Source organism: Castor canadensis, chromosome 5 (assembly GCF_047511655.1).
Source record: "Castor canadensis chromosome 5, mCasCan1.hap1v2, whole genome shotgun sequence".
NCBI lineage: Eukaryota > Metazoa > Chordata > Mammalia > Rodentia > Castoridae > Castor > Castor canadensis.
In genome coordinates this window covers 137,486,108-137,505,758 of record NC_133390.1, presented here as the reverse complement: position 1 = coordinate 137,505,758, position 19,651 = coordinate 137,486,108, and the positions used below count along the sequence as shown (strand labels likewise).

At 43.4% G+C, this 19,651-nt stretch overlaps 1 protein-coding gene across 5 annotated transcripts in view; it reads left to right on the top strand.

Moving 5' to 3' along the window:
• Nucleotides 1-19,651, top strand: part of Rin2 (Ras and Rab interactor 2) — a 210,304-nt gene that overhangs the window by 111,552 nt on the left and 79,101 nt on the right. For 3 of the 5 annotated variants that reach the window (XM_020170611.2, XM_074074247.1, XM_074074246.1), the window contains one exon: nt 336-428. In XM_020170611.2, coding sequence (XP_020026200.1) covers nt 372-428 — 57 coding nt within the window. In that variant the 5' untranslated portion in view covers nt 336-371. Of the gene's footprint in view, nt 1-132; nt 195-335; nt 429-19,651 lie in introns of those variants that run through there. The other 2 variants (XM_074074245.1, XM_074074248.1) reach the window with 2 other exon arrangements.

Below are 19,651 nucleotides of genomic sequence, written 5' to 3'. Positions count from 1 at the left end.
GATTATGGGGACATCTAATATTGGTCCCTCTTGGACTTCGACTTGAGGTCAAGAAACACACAAAGCAATCATTATGCTCCCCACAGTCCTAAGGACCTTGTACGTCAGCTGCTGGAGGAGGGGGTGGGGCAGCGAGGTGGGGCACAATCTAGGAACAGTGTCGGCCACGGCAGGAAATCAGGCTGAAAGGAGATGTAAGGGCTTTAGTAGGAAATAAATGGCACTGTGTTGTTGACGGAGAAAGATTTTGGCAGACTGTTGTTGTGAGTGTTCCGTGGCTTTGAAAGGAATTTCCTACAGGCTGGACTAACCATTAAAAATGTCTCTACCTTCAGGAGTCCCAGGCATGCAGTAGAGCCTGACCAGGGGAAATGTCAGCTCGGACCATGGGCGCCCGCGGTCTGGACAAGCGAGGAAGCTTCTTTAAGGTAAAAGGAAGACTGGGTTGGGATCTGCCCTCTCAGGTTGCCCCCTTTACCTGGGGAGCTTGCAGCATTCCACAGCCGCAGAGGGAAGCCTGCTTTCTGAGGCTTGCCTGGGTGCTTGCCTGAGCCCAGTGCGGTTGTTAGCACATTTTACAGCAGGTTGGGGTTTGTCATTCAGTGCTTCCATAGAGGCACAGAGCTTGGGCACAGAGATGCCACCCTAAGACATGGAGGGGCTCTTGATTTGTGACCTGCTCAGCTTTTTCCTTTATGATTGGGTGATATTATAATGAAAGCTGGACTTTGCTTTCCACACTGGTGTGGAGACCTGGAAGCTCTGCCTTTTATTTTGCTTGTCTGTACGAAGTGCTTAAGTGCTTAAAGGAGAGAAAAAATGCCAACAATTCCTGGGCCTCACTTTAGACTGATAAAATGTTATTTGCTGGTGCATTTTTTTAAACACTCCAAAGGCTTCTTGTGATAAGGCAAAAGGAAAACAAGGCAGCATTATTTCAACTGTATGGGTATCATATTGATATTGATGATGAGATTGAGTTACCTTGCTAGCATAACGAGATAAGATTTTAAATGGGTATTTTATATAGACTGTGTGTGAGTGTGAGTGTGTGTGTGTGTGTGTGTGTGTGTGTGTGTGTGTGTGAAACTTGGTGTCATTTCTGATTTACACTTGAGAGTTAGTTCCCTTGTGGTGGCTTTTTTGATTTGTTTCCTTTTACTTAGCCTAAAATTAATGCATACTTATTGTAGAATATACAAAACCATGTCCAAAACTGGTTTTAAAATATTTGGGGATATAGAAATAGGTAGAAAACCCAAAACATGAAAGCGTTTGATGTCCCCACTGCAGAGGAGCTAATACAGAAACCTTAAAGCAACAGAGGTTATCATGAGAAGAGGATCAGAAACCAGGGTAAAGATCAGTTAGAGATGAATCAACATGGGTCATAACACGTGTACATGAAAGCAATGCTAGGAATATTTCTGTATAGCTATCCTCAACTCAACTAGCAAAAACACTTTGTCTTCCTTATTAGGCTTGTCTCTTTTCTTCAACAAAACTAGTGATAAAGGCAGAACACAACCTGCCTGGAACTGAGGGGGGCAGGGGGAAGAGGGTGGGGGCGGGGGGGAGGGGGAAGAGGGTGGGGGAGGGGAGCAGGGGGGGGAGAAATGACCCAAATAATGTATGCACATGTGAATAAAAAAAAAATAATAATAATAAAAACTGAAAAAAAAATAAAAATAAAATGGAGGTAAAATGTACACTTAAAATCTCCTATAGGCAGGTGTTCCAAACACTGAGTCTTATTGCCAGAGGCAGAACACTGAGGAAAATTTATTACTTTATGACTAAAAAAGTGATTATGTAGAATAATTACCTCAGCTCTTATAGTTATAAGGATATATTTAGCCTTATTTATGTATCCCTGTTTCCAGGAAATCACAATCTGTTGATAAAGCAAAGCTGAGTTTGTTACTGAAATGAGGGAGACCATCAGGACAGTCTTCCTAGTGTCTAAGTAAGGGACAGTTGGGAGGCATAAATTTATGAATTTGGACTGTGGGCCTCGGTCCTTTAAGCCTTTCAAGGTGGAGAACTGATTGGGTTTTAGGAAGTTCATGACATCATAGTTCAGGATTGGTGGATACAGCAAGAAGAGGTTCTTGAAGTGAGTCTTGGCGAGTAAATCATTGATAAGTGAACTGTTTCCCCAGATGAGCAGATTGTTGGGAAGGAAAATTGCTTTGTAGAAATTTCTTGCAGCAAACAGTAAGGATATTTATTGGTTTATAGCCTTAACTTTCTGGACAAGGAAATTTTGGAAGAAAGAGTTAAGTTGTACTAGTCCAACTCTCTGTCTTAATAGTTAAGCTACATCGACATAAGTAGTGTGAACTCTCTATTGATTTACCCAGTTTTTAATAAAATCTGTTTAGCTTCTATTGACATGAGGCAGATGGGAGGAGGGTCATCCTCAGGTCTCCTATAGACTAGGAGCTGAAACCTCTAGGTTCCTGGATTGCAATTTAGGCCTAGCTGTCTATGTGTAAGGGCTGATCTCAAACCCCGCCTTAACCCAAAGCATTTTGCCTAAATTAGCTTAAATATTGGCTAGCCCATAATTACCACCTTATGATGCTGAGGGAGCACCATGGAGTTGTATCTTACATAGTAGTTAGATTTTGAAGTCAAAGCAGAAGAAAATTGAATGTAGTCAAAATTGCCCTTGAAAGTTCCCTAGGAAGGGGTCCTGTTGGGCTCAATAGGTTATCATGAAGCCCATCATTCCCAGTTTTTCCTGCAGTTCTGGGAAAAACATGTTTGCTTTCATTTTAATTTTCCATGGAACAGCAGGTGAACTGGTTATTTCTAGGTTATGTGATATGAATGAATAAACCAGGGAAGAGGTGAAAGGTCTGCCTGAAACCATGAAGAGTCTGCTATTTGATATCCCCTGGGTCAAATCACCCTGGGGAAAATGTTCACAAAGAAGCTTGCACTATTTATCTTGTTCTTATCTATATTTTTTGGCAGAGTTTAAATTAAGTCAGATGTTCCACGTAAATAATATCATTACTTTATTCTCCTCTCTCTCCCTCTCTCTCTCTCTCTCTCTCTCTCTCTCTCTCTCTCTCTCTCTGCTTACTCTTACATAGCAAGTACTCTACCACTTGAGCTACACCTCTAGTAGCTCTAGTAATTTTGGAGATAGTGTCTCACTTTTTGCCCAGTCCGGCCTGGACTGTGATCTGTGATCCTCCTGTTTTATACTTCTCATCATAGCTGGGATGCACCACCTCACACAGCAATTTTCCATTGAGATGGGGTCTCAAAACTTTTTTGCTCCAACTTCCCTGGAACTGCATTCCTCCTGATCTCACCCTCTTGTGTAACTTGGAATGACAGACACATGCCACTGCACCCAGTTATTAGTTGAGATGGAGTCTTGCAAATCATTTGCCCTGGTTAGCCTCAGACTGCAATCCTCCTGATCTCAGCCTCCCAAGTAGTTAGGATTACAGGTGTGAGCCACCGCATCCAGGTTCCTCTTCTTTATAGACATTGTTAATTCAAGAATCCCTCACCAGCATTGGACATGGAGTTACCTGCAAAGATGAAGGACACATCCCTTTGAATATTTAACACTAACAAGCAAGAGTTCTGTTGCTGAGACAGTTTGTCCCTCTTGGGACACATCTATTATGCACTTTAGAGTCACATCTATTACGCACCTGTGGTTCAACCATGCTCTGACCTAGGTCAGGGAAAGAAGAGCTAGAAGCCATCCCTGACCTTGTGGAACTTTTAGTCTAGTAGCAAAGAAAGATATTCACTGCATCATCATAGTACTAAACACACCATTAGATATTACAAACAAAAATAGTGCTTCTTATGAAAAGTTAAAAAAAAAAAAAAAGGTTCCAAGAATGTAGAACTCAACCTGGGGTTGCAGAGAAATCTTTCTCGCAAAAGTGGACTTTAACTTAAGAGCTGAAATTAACCCCTTATCATCTAGGAATGTGGGGGTGGAGTTAAACTTCAGAATGACTATTATGCTACTATAATGTATTTCTTAACAGACATCAGAAATTCCCTGTAACAGCTAGGACAATTTCATAAAGGGTGAGGATTCTTAGCTCACAGCTGAATTCCATATTGTTATTATTATCCCTTTCTTGGTTATTAGCACTCATGTGATTTTGTGCAAAGCACAAATAATTGGAGGGCAATCTTTGGACCTTATTTTCGTCATTACCCTTCCTATCCAGTTTGTGTTTCTAAACCAGAGTTGCTAACCACCAGTAGCAAGCTTTGATTTGTGGTTTCCCTTCTGTCCTGGCTCAGGGAAGTGACTCAGATAGGTTGGAGAACATGGGGCACGTGGATAATGCACAGATGGTCTACGCATTGTGGGATAACTGAGAATGCCCTGTGGTTATTGTTCCTGTGGAATCACATCCTGGAAGCTCTGGCCACATAAATCCTGTGCTGGACAAACACATTTTCCACAGTCTTTCTCAGCATCATGGTTAATTTTCCTCAACCATCTGTGAAAATGCTATCTTCCTGCTCTACAAGGTCACTGTGAAAACATGGGAAACAGTGGAGGCCAAAGTTATCTCTAAGTAATAGACATGTACACCTATTGCTATCAAACTTCAAGGGTGTTTTGAGTGAAAGAGCTTGTACAAGAAAGATGTCTCCCTAGGCCAGAAAAGTTCCAAGTAGTCCTAAATTATGGGCAGGGACGCTCAAAGTCATGGTATCCTTCCTTTTCCTGAATCTCTTAGCATCCTATAAGTTGCTCCCACCCCTACACCATTTGACACTCATTTCTGGCAAATCTTCTTCAGGTCCAAAGTCTACACCCTTCTTTCCTCTGCTACAGCCACCTTCCCAATGAGGTTATCATTCTTTCATTTGTGGGCATTATGGATGATATTCATGATTTGTCTGTACAATCACCAAACCATTCCATTGATATTCCATGTCACCTGTATGAAGACTCTGGCGGGGCACCAGACCACATCTGTAATCTTCACCTTGACATTTGAGGACTGTCAGGCTGTGCTTCACCTTTCTACCAACTTTCCAATACCCATCCTGCTTCTGCTGCATCACAGGTCTGAGTCAAACCTGCTGATGTCCAGTCATCAGGCTTCCCAAAAACAACTTTCCCTGCATGGCCTCCTGTCTCTCACCCTCCACTTCCTAACTATCTTTCCAGGCTGTGTAGATCCACTTTATCCACTGACAATGGAGCCCACATTGGCTGAGCTGGTATCTGTCTTTACTTTTGTGTAAAGATAAAATTGTGGTAGAAATGGTGTGTAGGAATGGCTACCTATGGCCCTGATGTAGTGTGCCAAGAAGTGAATGTCAATCTGTAACTCCAGAAATTTGTTCTGCTCTTTTGTTACTATGACCCTGACCCCAATGGGGATCTTCTAATAATGCCAGAGAGGATCAATGTGAATTACCCACCTGCCTCAACCAGGCTTAACATGTGTATAAGAGTCCCCTGTTTCTAAGTGGCACTTCCCAACCTCCCTGGGAATTCCAGGACAGGTGAGAGTTGTTCTTAACTAACTGGGAAGGAAATGTATTTGGGCCACAGGGACCCTGCTCTCCTGTTCTGCAGAACCACTATGCCATGGGGTAAAACCTGGGCTCTCAAACCAGCCCATTTGAGGGTCCAGATCAGCAGCAGAGGCTCAACTTAGGAGATCCTCTTGAGTGGTTGTTTTGCAAAGTTTGTAGAACAAGGTGGTACGTCGAGTTTGTCTTTCAGAAATGGAAAGACATTTCAGAGAAGCTGTGGGAAAGCTCTCCGGTACCATAAAGAGCAGAGGTATGACTATCTTTTAAAAAAAACCCAATTGCCATGTCTGGCTCTGCCAACTAGATAGAACACTAAAGGGTTTGTGATTCCTTTTATCTCAATTGAGTTCCTTTAACTGTCAGCATATGCTGGGCATTTGACCCACTATTCATTTTCAGAAATCCTGTCTGTAGAGCAAATTTTCAATCACTAGAACTGGTACAACTATGTATCTTGGACCTCAGTGACTCCCGGCATTTGAGTTTTCAGAATTTTCTTTATGTGGAAATTCCTTTTTCTGTATATACAACCAAAGACAACAATTCACTATTGTGTAATAGTGGAAAGAGATGGCAAAGGCATGAAAAATAATGGATAGAACCAAAAGTCCCCTTTTAGCCAATAATTTTAGTAAGCAAATCCTTCCATGGATCTGTGAATACGTAAACACCTTAGAGATGAACGCAGTGCCCTCCTGGGTTCCTAGCATGTCCCCTGGATGGTGAACAAACAGATATTGCCTAAGAGGCCCCTCCATACCATCTGTCTGCAGACTGGTCTAAACGCCTTGCAGTGGAAAAGATAGCAATTAGAAATTTAGTCCAAACAATTGACAGTGATAATTTATTCATGATGATATTGTGAAGCATTCCAGACATTGGAACTTTGGTGTGCCTTTTGTTTTCTATTTTCTATGAAAATAGGCATTAACACCTATAGAGCAGAGCTGTCCCATGGAAATACAATGCAAGCCCTATATGTAATGCTGAATTTGCTAGTAGCCACATGAAAAATGTTTAAAAGAAAACATATAAATTAATTTCAGTAATATATTTCATTTAACCTAGCATATCTCAAATTTTATCATGTCAACATGTCATAAATATAAAATAAACAATAGTCAGAAAATTTACATTGGCTTTTTGTACATGTTTGATGAAACATGTATAGCATGTTTGTGGGGTTTTTGTTTAGTGGTACCAGGGTTTGAGCTCAGGGCCTCTCACTTGCTAGGCAGGTGCTCTACCACTTGAACCATGCCCCTGGCCACTTTTGTTTTACTTACTTTTGGGATAGGGTCCTGCATTTCTGCCTGGGCTGGCCTGGACCATGACCCTTCTATTTATGCTTCCTGCATAGCGGGGATGTCAGGCACATGCCTAGCTACTAGTTGAGGTGAGGTTTTAGTAACTTTTTGCTTAGGCTAGCCTTGAGTTTCAATCCTGCCAATTTCTGCCTCCAGAATAGCAGGGTTTGCAAGTGTGAGCATACACCCAGCTCAGTATGCTGTTTTGACATATGTACTGTACCATGTCTTTGAAATCCAGTGTGTATTTTACACTCAGTGCACCTCAGTTCAGACTGCTACATCTGAAGTGTTCTGTAGCCACATGTGACTGAGGGCCACCATGCCGGAAAGCAAAGACTTCATGTTTATCTGGTCTAAACCCTCCTTTTACAAATGGGGCTAGCAAGCATACAGCTGGGACAGGAGCCAGCCCTGGCCTGACTCTGTTCTCAGGTAACTCCCCACCTGGCAACCCTGAAGGTGTTAGAAACTAATTTGTCCCTTTTACAGCTTGCTCTCCCAGGAAACTCCATCTGGAGAGGTCACCAGAACAGTGGCCTTCTCCTCCCTGGAGGAACCGCTGGCTTTTTCTGGATGCACACACAATACCTCTCACCAGCTGTTCATACCATTAGATCCCAGGTCAGCTCCCCAGGCCCCAGAACATGACTTTCCAGGAATGCCGTGAGCTTACTGGATGCCAGTTACTGTTAGTGTTTACAAAAAGTGATGGATTGCATGGTTTTATAGGATAGCATTCCAGAACATGTGGCCAAGAGTTTCTGGTACTAAATGTTGCCTGCAGGTCCCAATGTGCTCATTTGCTCCAGGGGTCTTTGTTTTTTTTTTTAAAAATCAGGAGTGAAATAGATTCTACAAGCTCTCCTCAGTCACGTATTTGTCTAGGCTTTTTTGATACTCCAAGTTTCATAATTAGAAAATGGCAGGGAAGGAGTTATGGTTTTGAAGGACAGTTCTGTCAATGTATAATTTTTTTTAAAGTTAGAACATGACTCTTACATGATATAAAATGAAAACTCATTAGGGTTTATTCACACTTAGGCCAGATGTGGTGGTACATGACTCTAATCCCAGCTACTCTGGAGGCAGAAGTAGTAGAATAGAGATTCTAGGCCATCCCAGGCAAAGTTAGTCACATATCTGTAATCTCAGCTACAGGCAGACAGAGGTAGGAGGATTCCAGTTCAAGGCTAATCAGTGCAAAAGCACAAGACCCGATCTAAAAACAAAGGTGTGGGGGACATGACTCAAGAGGTAAAGTGCTTGCCCCTGAGTCAAAACCCCAGTACTATGGAAAAAAAAAAAAAAAGAAAGAAAGAAATCTTTATTCACACTCAGGAGGTTGAGGCAGGAGGATTTCGAGTTCAATGCTAGCCTAAACTCATGGCTGCAAGACCCTACCTGGAAAAAAAAAAAAAAGAAAGAAAGAAAGAACCCCCCAACACACACACACACTCACAAAAAAAAACTTTTATTCATCTCACAAATGAAGGAACCAGTAAGACGATACAGCTGGTTCAACGAATGCTTTGACAAATAACACATTTTCACTCTACTTAACAAAGGCATCCTGTCCTAAGTTGGCTGACTTAAAAATCAGTCCTAAAAGGCAATAAAACTGGAATCTTCAGGTTTATCTCTTTTCTTTCTGAACATAAGTCTGCAGAATGGCATGTGATCTTGCAGTGTCTTTTTTTTATTATTTTATTATTCATATGTGCATACAAGGCTTGGGTCATTTCTCCCCCCTGCCCCCACCCCCTCCCTTACCACCCACTCCCCCTCCCCCCCCACCCCCTCGATACCCAGCAGAAACTATTTTGCCCTTATTTCTAATTTTGTTGTAGAGAGAGTATAAGCAATAATAGGAAGGAACAAGGGTTTTTGCTGGTTGAGATAAGGATAGCTATACAGGGCATTGACTCACATTGATTTCCTGTGCGTGGGTGTTACCTTCTAGGTTAATTCTTTTTGATCTCACCTTTTCTCTAGTTCCTGGTCCCCTTCTCCTGTTGGAGGCCCTACTTCTTAAAGGTTCCACCATCTCCCAATTATACCCACTGGGGACCAAGTTTTTAACACACGCGCTCTGGGATATAGCATTCTACCTCCTACTGCTACCCACCTCACGGAGGCTCTAGGAGCCCCCCAAACTGGAGGACTTCACGCTCAGCAGTAACAGGGTAGAAGATTCAAAGACAGAGCCCAGGACTTTCAGCCAAGGCTGGAAGAGAAAGGTAGGGTAAGGGGCAGCAAGTTTCTCTAAGTCTTAAGATGGTACCTTGGGCCAGCCCAAAGTCACCAGACTTTATCTGGAGAGGCTCATCCTCTGGCTTTAGGAGTAACCTCACCTTAGGTAGCAGGGTACCTGGAGCCCCCTGGCCCAGATGGAAACATGTCGGGGAGGACTGGGTAGGATACAGTCTTCTTTCTCCTCTCTCTGATCTTTGAGAAAGGTATCGTGTTATCTGTCTTATCTGAAGTAAGTGGCTTATTTCACTTAACATAATGTCTTCCGGGTTCTTCCATGTTGTCACAGATGGCAGGTTTCCTTTCTTTTGAGACTGAGTAATATTTCACTGTGTATATACACCACACTTTCTCTATATAGTCATCAACTGATGGATACTTAAGTTGAGTCCGTAGCTTGGCTGTTTGAATAATGCTGCAATGAGCATGGGAATGAAGATGTCTCTTTAACAGGGATTTCATTTCTTCTGAAATGTTGTGGGATTTCTGGATCATATGGTTGCTTGATTTTTAACTTTTTGATGAACCTCCATTCGGTTTTTGACAGTCTTAATTTTCACTTCCACCAACAGTTTGCAGGGGTTCCCTTTACTCCACATTCTCTTCAATAGTGGTCCTCTTTTATCCTTTTGATAGTAGTCATTCTAACAAGTGTGAGGTGATCTCTCATAATGGCTTTAGTTTGGAGATTTATTTTGACTTAGTAAGTAGCACTTAATGGTATAGTATCCTAAGGTGACTCACAGCTTAGTATGAACTAGGGCTTTCCGAACCATGGGCTGAGATCAGCCTCAAAAAGAAACCTGAGTTTGTGTGTTGAGGAGTTGGCGTGGGGTGAGATGGGGCGCAGGGCCTCACTGTGAGTAGACTGGGCAGCATGGGGCACTAGACACCTTTAATGGAGTAGAGAGTAGTCAGAAGAGGGTAGCAGGAAGGAGAAGGTGAAAATACAAATAAACACATCTTCTGATATTTCCCATATACCATTGCCCTGACCCTGGAGGCCATATGACTCCCTGAGGGGTTCTATTTGGCCATATCTTTCTTCCAGACACAGGCAAGACAGGTGAGGTTAAGAACTGTGCTTATCTCTGGAGTAAGACAGCCTGGTCTTACCTCAGTTCCATTACCTACTACCCATGTGACTTTGAGCAAGTTATCTCAACAATTTGGGCCTCGGATTCTCCATCTGGAAATTAGGCATAGATGTATCTCAGTCCCTTAAGGCTGCTGTTATAAAAATTTAATAATATCACCTTTAAAAAGCACTTATCTTGTGCCTGGTACATACTGTTGGGTAACAGAAGAGTCCACAAGACTGGGCTCTGCATAGAACATATATGGAGGAGCTGAATTCCCACTCTGTACCTGTACTGCCTCCAAGCTGGACCTTAACTTGCTCTGTAGGAACTAGACTTGCTTTTAGATAGGTGAAGTAAACCCAGGGGCTAAGGGATGGTGTTGCCTTGAGTACTGGGGGCTTTCTAGGGTAAGTGAGACCAGAGCACACATACTACTCCCCTCACATTTCCATTTCTTCTCTGTTAAATAAGGACCCTCTATAGGGAGAGTTTCCTCCCCAAATTTCTTATGTAATAGGAGTGCCTACGGGTACTTGTTAAAAGCAGAAACTTCCCGGGCTTGTCTCAAACCCTCTAAATCCCAACCTACAAGAGAGTGGTGTGGCAGCCCTGGGATTAACATGGGTCTAGGTGATTCCTGAGCTCAGAGAGGCTTACTAGTTAGCCTACATGGGCCCCTTCAGAGTCTGAGTCTCTGTACTTGTATTCATATTTGGAAGTGATTGACACTTGAAATGTGGTTCCCAAATGGGCCACAAGGGTATCACCTAGAGCTTGTTAGCAGTGGTTACACCAGACAGTAACACCAGCATCACCTGAGAACTTTCTAGAAATGCAATTCTTGGATTCTACCCGAGACCTAGAGAATCAGAAATGCTGGGGTCGGGGTCCCAGATGAGTATCAGGTAACTCTGATACTCACTCCAGTTTGAGAACCTCTGTACTAAACCCAATATCTGAGCAAGTGAGCAAGACACAAACAGAGAACATAAAAAGCTGGGCACAGTGGAATACACCTGTAGTCCCAGTCACTCTGGAGGCTGAGGCAAGAGAATCACTCTGTGCAGCAGCTAGGAGGAACACAGACAGAAGCACCTCACCAGGATCTCCGAGGCGGCAGGAGGGTCCAGTTTAGGATGCTGTGTGTGCTGTGTAATTCTATGAAAGGCAGTGTTCAGATTTAGCAAGTAGAATACATAGGACACCAGCTACATTTGCATTTCAGAAGCAGTGTAAGTACCTCCTGGGCAGTATTTAGGGTATACATATATACACTAAAAATTATTTCTTATTTATCTAAAATTCAAATTTAACTGAGCATCCCATATTATATCTGGTAACTCTAAAGGAGGGTTTGTCTGGAAGCAGGGGCAATTTGGTGATTGGGTGGCTTAATTTTTATCTAGAAAAGGTGGGAGAAACAAAGGGAGCTAGAGGTGTCATTGGTAAAGAAGCAGTTGACACACTTGTATATCAAGAGTAGGAGCTGTTGGGTCGTTTTTGTGTCATGAGTGTCTTGCTTTCTGACTTGCTTCAAATCTGTCCCTTGGTGGCCCTGAGTAACTAGCATGTGCATCATGTGCATTATTCACACCAGGTCACTTCTCACTTGCTCTGCTTCCAGATTCTGGGCTTGTTTCAGAGTCCTGATGGTACAGGCCACTGGGTTTCTGGAAATATTTCTGGTCACCACAAGAAGGATGGAGGAGCTACTGGCCTCTAGTGGGCAGAGGCCAGAGATGCTGCCAGTGCCAGACTTGTGCTTACACAGGACAGCCTTCACCAAGTTATCCAGCCCCAAATTTCAGTAGTGGTAATGCTGAGAGTTCCCAATCGGCACTGTAAGATAGGACAGAAGTCTTTCCCACGGTTCTGTAGCTAGCTCCATATCAGGCCTGCCAGCAGGAAAGGAAAAGAAAGTCAGAAAAGTGTGCTCGTGTATTTAGCACCCACTATCCTGCATGCTCCTGCAGGGCAGAGACTATGTCTTACTGAGTTTGTATCACCTGGGCCTAGCTTAGTACCTGGCCTGTGTTCAATAAATATGTCAGATGATTGAAAAATACATATGTATTCACATATGTGAATCACCTGGAATCGAATCAGCACTCCATGGCAGGGCCAGTCCTAGGCACTGAGTGTACAGTGATGGGGAGGCAGGGACTGGTAACAGAGAAACCCAGGCTAGGATGCTGGGGAAGAGGCACAGTGCTCCCTGTATGGATGATGGGAAAGGCCTCTTGGGGAGGTGACGTTTAAGCTGAACTGTGCTGGAGATTAAGTGACAGAGAGAACAGTCTTTCTAAGCAAGAAAGGCCTGGAGCAGAGTGTGAGACTCTGGAAGAGGAAGAGGATGGCGAGGGTAACAGAAGGCCAGCTGGAGGCTGGCATGAAGTTTTGAGTTTTGCTGACTGGTGAGGTATTGGATTCCATTTGTAGTGTGATCAAAAAACCACAGAAGGTTTTAAGAAGGGGGGGTGATAACATCACCAATGTGCCACCTTTATAACAGTCACCTGGCATTAGCGCCATATCTTCAGTCCATCAACTAAGAAAACAAGTGCAATTCAGATCTTCCCTGGAGTCTCAAAGGACACCAGCCACAAGCAGCTTCCTAACCAGTACAACTTGAACTCTTGAAAACGGCCTGTGTGGGCTTTCTTTACCCATGGTTCTCCAAGTGCATAGGTCTCTCAATCCAAGGCCTCTCCAGAAACATCCTCTCGGTTCCTCACCTCTGGTCTCTAGAGCAGATCATCTTGGCCAGACTGAAATGTTCAGTTTTCTGCCTTTCTTCTCAGCTCCTCATTCATAATTGCTCAGGAAAAAATGGGCTAGAGCTGACTCCAAGCTCACATGTTCCCTCTTGGAAGGCAAGAGAGGAAGGAAAACTGAATACTCTTGACATTTGTGTATTTTTTAAGATTGTCCCAGGGCAGAGGATGTACCTCAGTGTAGACCATGTTCTTAGCATTCATGAGGCCCTGGGTTCCATTCCCTCCCCTGAAAGATTGTTCCACACTGTTTTGAAGTCACTGCTCTACCTGAAATACTGTATTAGAGTAGAAAAGAGGCAGGCAGAAGAGGACTTTAGGTAATCATTGACACAGTGAGCAAACTGCCACCCATCGGCCAAGCTCTGTAAGTCAAGTTCTAGTTCTGCTTGAACAGTCATAGCTATTCCTTTATGTGTTGTCTGCAGCATCTTCTATGCAACTGCAGAGCTAAGAGGTTTCGGGGCTATATTGCCTACAAAGCCTAAAATATTTACCATCTGGCTGTCTATGGAAAAGTTTGCTGATTTGGAAAATAATTGCATTTCATCACTGAATTCTCAAACACAATCTTTAGTTGTTGTTGTGCTTTATTTTTGTTTGCTTTAGTTTTGTTTATTTGACACAGGGTCTTGATATCTAGCCCAGGCTGACGTTGAACTTGTGATCCTCCTGCCTCACCCTCCCAAGTCAAAGACAATCTTGAATATAGGTAGCAATATATCATTTCACAAACGAACAAACATATACCAGAGCCATTGATTTCCCCCAAGAGAATAAGTTGAAGGGCCAGGATTCAGGGCCTGGTTGCTGAGGCCAGAGCCAATTCTTTTTCCATCCCTGCCTCTCTTACCCAGTGTTCAAAATATCAAAGTGAGGAGGCAGTGGGTTCTCCAGTAGGAAATTCCAGAGTTGCCTGGGTCTTTCTATAGGAGCCATGATCAACTATGCTTACAACACAGGAGTCAAAAAAAATCTGTGTATCATCTCTGTGAAAGGGAACAAAGGACAGCTGAAAAGACTTACCACTGCTGGTGTGGGTGACATTGTGAAGGTCAGCTCCATGGTAGAGTCTTTTGCTAGCATGTGTGAGATTTGATCTATAGCAATGTACAACACAAACAGGTGAACAAAAACAAGACAAGAACAAAAGGAGGAGAGGAAGGGAGGGAGAAAGGGAAGGAGGGAAGAAGGGAGGGAGGAAAGAAAGAAGAGACAAGCCAGAGCTCAGAAAAAAGGTACATCCCATAGTGGTAATTGGACAACAAAAGTCATACTGTAGAAAAGACAGTGTGTCCCCTTGTTTTGATAACGCAGGGTCACAGTAAACAGTAAAGATGGGGGCAAGGTTCTGCCATCTCGGGACCATTTGCAAAGGAGGGTGCAAACTTGTGGCCCAGGACTCTATCCAATGCAGAAAGCACTGCATAATTCTCTGGCATACTTGTTTTTAAAAAATTAACTACAAACTTAAAATATTTGCTCCAAAAATAAAGAGGGCAGCAACATGATAGAGTATTGTAATTTGTAAGAATCTAGATATCTGGGGTTTATGTAGCTTTTCTGATTTTTGTATGGTAAGTACTTATTTAAATGCTAAAAAAGCTGTCTTAACTACGAAAGACAGGCTAAGCCCTTGGGAAGCAAGCTGGACAAAAATGTACCTGAGTGTGTCCCACAGGCCACTGAAGAATGGCCTGTGATTGTGATATATGCCACACTACTGCAGTGGCTGGCTGTCCAGCCTTCCTGGGGAAGGAGATGAAGAGCAGATCTAGATAAGGCCGCTGGGGAGCTACACTGGGCTCTCACGGAAAAACTTCCACTCCAGCCATTATTCCTGGCTCCGAGACAAGCCTTCCTCTGTACAGAGGGTGTTTGCCTACTGATTTTATCACCAGAGGAAAGCAAACGCCCACCCCAAGAAGGATGCGCAGATGTAGCAAGGCTGAGCTCTGAGAGAAAGAGGGTGGGTGCATTTGGGAAAGCCCCAGGATGTGAGATAAAGCTGATTTATTTTACCTGGGGGCAGCAACTGGAGTTTCCTGGGGTCCACACAATGACTTTTTTCTGGGGATTGAACTCAGTACTTCCCTCTTGCTAAGAAAGCATTCTGCTACTTGAGCTACACCCTAGTCCCGCATACCAACTTTTCAAATGTAATAAAGTCCAGCATGACTTTAGTGTCTCAAAGTTATATGTGGCCTGCCTCAGGAAGTTCTGGTGGCAAAACCAGGGTTCTGAGAACCCTGGCTGCCAATCCCAGTTACACCATTTCCTACTGTGTGACATTGGACAAATTCTCAGTGCCACAGTTTCCTCATTTGCAGTGTGGGATTAATAACTCCGTCCTGTCATGCCAGGACATGACATGTTCCAAAGCCTTCAGATGTGTGTTTTTGTGCATGTGTGCGCCTGCGTGTTGACATCCAGCACATACTCAACCCTCCATGGTATGGGCTGATTGTGATTTGGGTTGTTATACACCCACCATGGACTTGGCACCTTCCTCACTTGAGTTCCTTCTCATCCTCCCACCAAGGTACTACAGCCCCTTTTTACAGGTGAGGAAACTGAGGCTCAGGGAGGTTTCACTCTCACTCCACAGGCCCCACACAAAGTAGGAGCTAGAGCAGACTTCAAACCAGGCTGATGGGTGTCAGGGCTCAGGAGGAAGCCAAGGTGGCTTGTGTCCGAGGTAAGCAGCCGTGATCCTCTGGGGCATCAAGTGGGAGCCCTGGGGAAGGGGCTGTGCTGGGCGAGGTTGGTGTTCATGGCGACCAAGGCATGGGCCATGCCTCAGAGCCCAGCCAGTCTGTGCAGGAAGGGGTGTGGGCCTTGGGGCAGCTGGCCACACTTCCGCTGGCTTGTGCTCTAAGCGTACATTTATTGCAGATTTTGGGGACAAGGAACAGAGCTGACTGCACTTTGCAAAGGAGAGACTTCTGAAAATAAGAATGGGTGAAGGGAGTTTTGGAAATGTATTAGGAGAAATTGGGACGTGGTTACCAGCATCCAGCTTTTCATTCCGGTGAACGCTGTTTGAAGTTATTTGTGTTCCCTATGAGGGCAGTGGTTTTTATTGATACAGTTTTAAACTTCCATAAAAGCTGTAAGCATAGTGCGAAGAATTTCTATATACTCACTACCCTAGTTGCAGATTTGCCATGGCTTACGTTTTGCTCCATTTGCTTTGCACACCCACGTGCACAATCACAACTGTATAAATATGTGATTTCATCTTTCTATGAGGAGTTGTATATGCATGGTAGCATATTTTCCCACCACTTGAGGATACAGTGGAGGCATCCCACCTTTGTACTTCCAAATCTTGGGAACAAGGATCTCATCTCTTACATAAGCACAGCAAATGATCCAAGCCAAGAAATTAAACATTGACCCAGTACTCTTCTCTTACCTCTGACCCATCTTCATGTTCATCCATTGCCCCAGTCAAGTCTTGATTTTCTTCTCATCCTAGATCCCGCTCAGGCATACTCACTGCATTTAGATGTTGGGATTCTTGTCTCCAAAAGGTTCTGTTCTGTTCATTTTATTACATATTTAATATAAGAAAGTGCTTCCATAAGTGTCTGACTTAAAGAATTTTTACCAAGTCAGCATACCTGGTTCTGGTTTTAAATGGTGCTTAAATGGGAAGTCAAAAATGAATCACTTGGTTGCTAGAGTAGATGATTCTTGTGGGTTAGCCCAGAGACACCACTTTCCTAGCATGTGCAAAGTCCTGGGTTTGATACCAGCACTACAACCAACAATAACAAAAACCCTGATGTGTGAGCCCAGAGGGTGGATGTGCTGCCAGCCATGGTCTTGGGACCATGAAACATGTGATGCCTGTGGCTTTGTTTGCAGAACCCTGCAAACTCCCTTCTGTTCAGCTTTTGCTTTCTGTCCCTGTCATAGCATGCCAGAATTTTCTTTCTTTTTTTGTTGATGGTACTGGAATTTGAACTCAGGGCTTTGCGCTTGCCAGGCAGGTGCTCTACCACTTTAACCACCCTGCCAGCCCTTTTTGCCTTAGTTATTTTTTGCATAGGGTTTTTTGTTTATGCCCAGGCTGACCTGAGGTGATCCTCCTATTTACCATTCCCATGTAGCTGTAATTACAGGCATGTGCCACCACACCCAGTTTTTTATTGGTTGAAATGACATCTCACTAACTGTTTGCCAGGACTGGCCTTGAACGGTGATCTTCCTGATCTTTGATGCGTGAGTGGCTAGGATTTACAGGCGTCAGTCACAGCACCCAACCCAGAATTTCCTTTTAAGGCTGAATATCATTCTGATGAATGCATATACTGCGTTTTTATTTATTTATTTATTTATTTATTTAATTATTTTGTGGTACTGGGGCTTAAACTTGGGACCTTCACCTTGAGCCACTTCACCAGCCCCCCCCCCTTTTTTTGGGGGGATAGGTATTTTTGAGATAGGGTCTCGATAACTATTTGCCCAGGATGGCTTCGAACCTCAATCTTCCTGATCTCTGCCTCCTGAGTGGCTAGGATTACAGGAGTGAAACACTGGCACCTAGCTCACATTTTATTTTTGTGTCTTTCCATCTATAGACACTGGGGCTGCTTCCATCTTTCTGCAACTATGAATACTGCTGCTATGCGCGTGGGTTGGATTCCTGTGTGCCTTGCACCTATTTCCAACTATCCACTCTAAGTGTTTTGTCATTGAGAATTTAGTTCATTTTTAATTAAGGTGAATGCCAAAAACAGATTTCAAAGTTCAACCTCAGTTCCAGGAGTCTTCCTCAAGTATGTGTCAACTTGACCCAGATAAAAATCATCTGGCTTCAGACAACTTTCTTATCTGAACCAAAATGGTACAATCTAGAACAGGAGGAGGGATTCCAGGCTTTGCTCACAGAAGCAGGAGAAAAGCACTGGGTTCAGCCAGCACCAATGGATGCTCCTAGTTAGGTCAGAGTCCCTCCTGGGGTATCTCAGCCCAGGCACTTGATCACAGGAGGCCTGTCCACATTAGAAAGATTCCCAACATGGTTTGGTGGGATGCTAATTCCTGTCTTATTGTGTGAATGGCAGGCCCGTTGTCACCATCCTGGGTGGTTGACGTCACCAGGAAATAGAAGATAGTAAAGTGTGGGAAAGGCCTAGCTGAGGGGTCTACATTTGTCCCCTGCATTAATTGGCACCATCTGAGTGTGCTATGCATAGGATGGTGCCCTGTTGGTTGGCTCCTCTGTAGGGAACCAATGAAAGTTGGTGTAGAGTGTTTACTCCACTTCACACTTAGGGTCCTCTTGGGATTTGCTTAGATGATATCACCTTCTTGGGAGAGCACAGAGTTTAGAAGATGGACCTGCATTATTACAGATCATTTCTGTAGAAAGAGCTCTCTAAAGCATGTATTTGTAAAATAAAATTTTATTCTGTTCAATACCAAGCAACAACAAAAACAACTAAAAATCTTTCCCATTCTGTTTTCTGACTCTATGGAGTCTGGGTTTTTGTTATTTTCCTGACTGGGTCTCTGGCTATGTGTGCCATGTTGGCCTTGACTTCACTATAGCCCATGTTGGCCTTGGACTTGTGATCATGAGTGTTGGGATTGCAGACATGTGCCACCATGTTGTATTATTATTTTTGTTGTTGCTTTTTTTTTTTTATTCATATGTGCATACAATGTTTGGGTCATTTCTCCCCCCTTCTCCCACCCCCTCCCTTACCCCCCCACCCCGTCAATACCCGGCAGAAACTATTTTGCCCTTATCTCTAATTTTGTTGAAGAGAGAGTATATGTTGTTGCTTTTTAATTGTGGTAAACACAGGGCTTAGCTTTTGCTAGACAGGTATTGTACCACTTGAACTGCACCCTCAGTCCAAATACTTATTTATTAATTTTTGCAGTATTGGGTTCCGAATTTAGGGCCTCATCCTTGCTAGGCAGGTGCTCTACCACTTGAACTATGCCTCCAATCTTATGGTAACCATTTAAAAATGTACAATTCTACAAACAGTAACATACACTGCTGATAGGAATGCAAATTAGTACAACCACTATGGAAAACAGTGTGGGGCTCCTCGAAAAACTAAAAGTAGATCTGCCATATGGTCATGCTATACCACTCCTAGGGATGTGAAGGGATGTAAGTCAGGTTATAATAAAGACACCTGCACATCCATGTTTATTGCTGCACTATTCACAATAGCCAAGCTATGGAAACAGCCAAGATGCCCCACACTGACAAATGGATTAAGAAAATGTGGAATTTATACACAATGGAATTTTACTCAGCAACAAAGGAGAATGAAATTTTGTCATTCACAGGTAAATGGATGGAACTGAAGAACATCATTTTAAGTGAAGTTAGCCAGGCTCAGAAGGCCAAAGGTCACATGTTCTCCCTCATTTGTGGAATGTAGTTCTAATACAAATGCAGCAATATTGTGAAATGCTGGTCACACTAAGCGGAGGTCACATATGAAATGGGGAGGGTAAAAGAAGGAAACTAAGAAGATGAATATGGTCGATACACTCCATACAAGAATGAATATAGAAAATTCTTTTTTTTTTTTTTGGACATGAACAGATATCTTTATGCCAATATTCTTAGTACCATTATTCACAGTGGCCAAATCAAGTAGAATATAGAATTCTTAAACTGGCTGAAACCACCATAAGACAGGGAGTA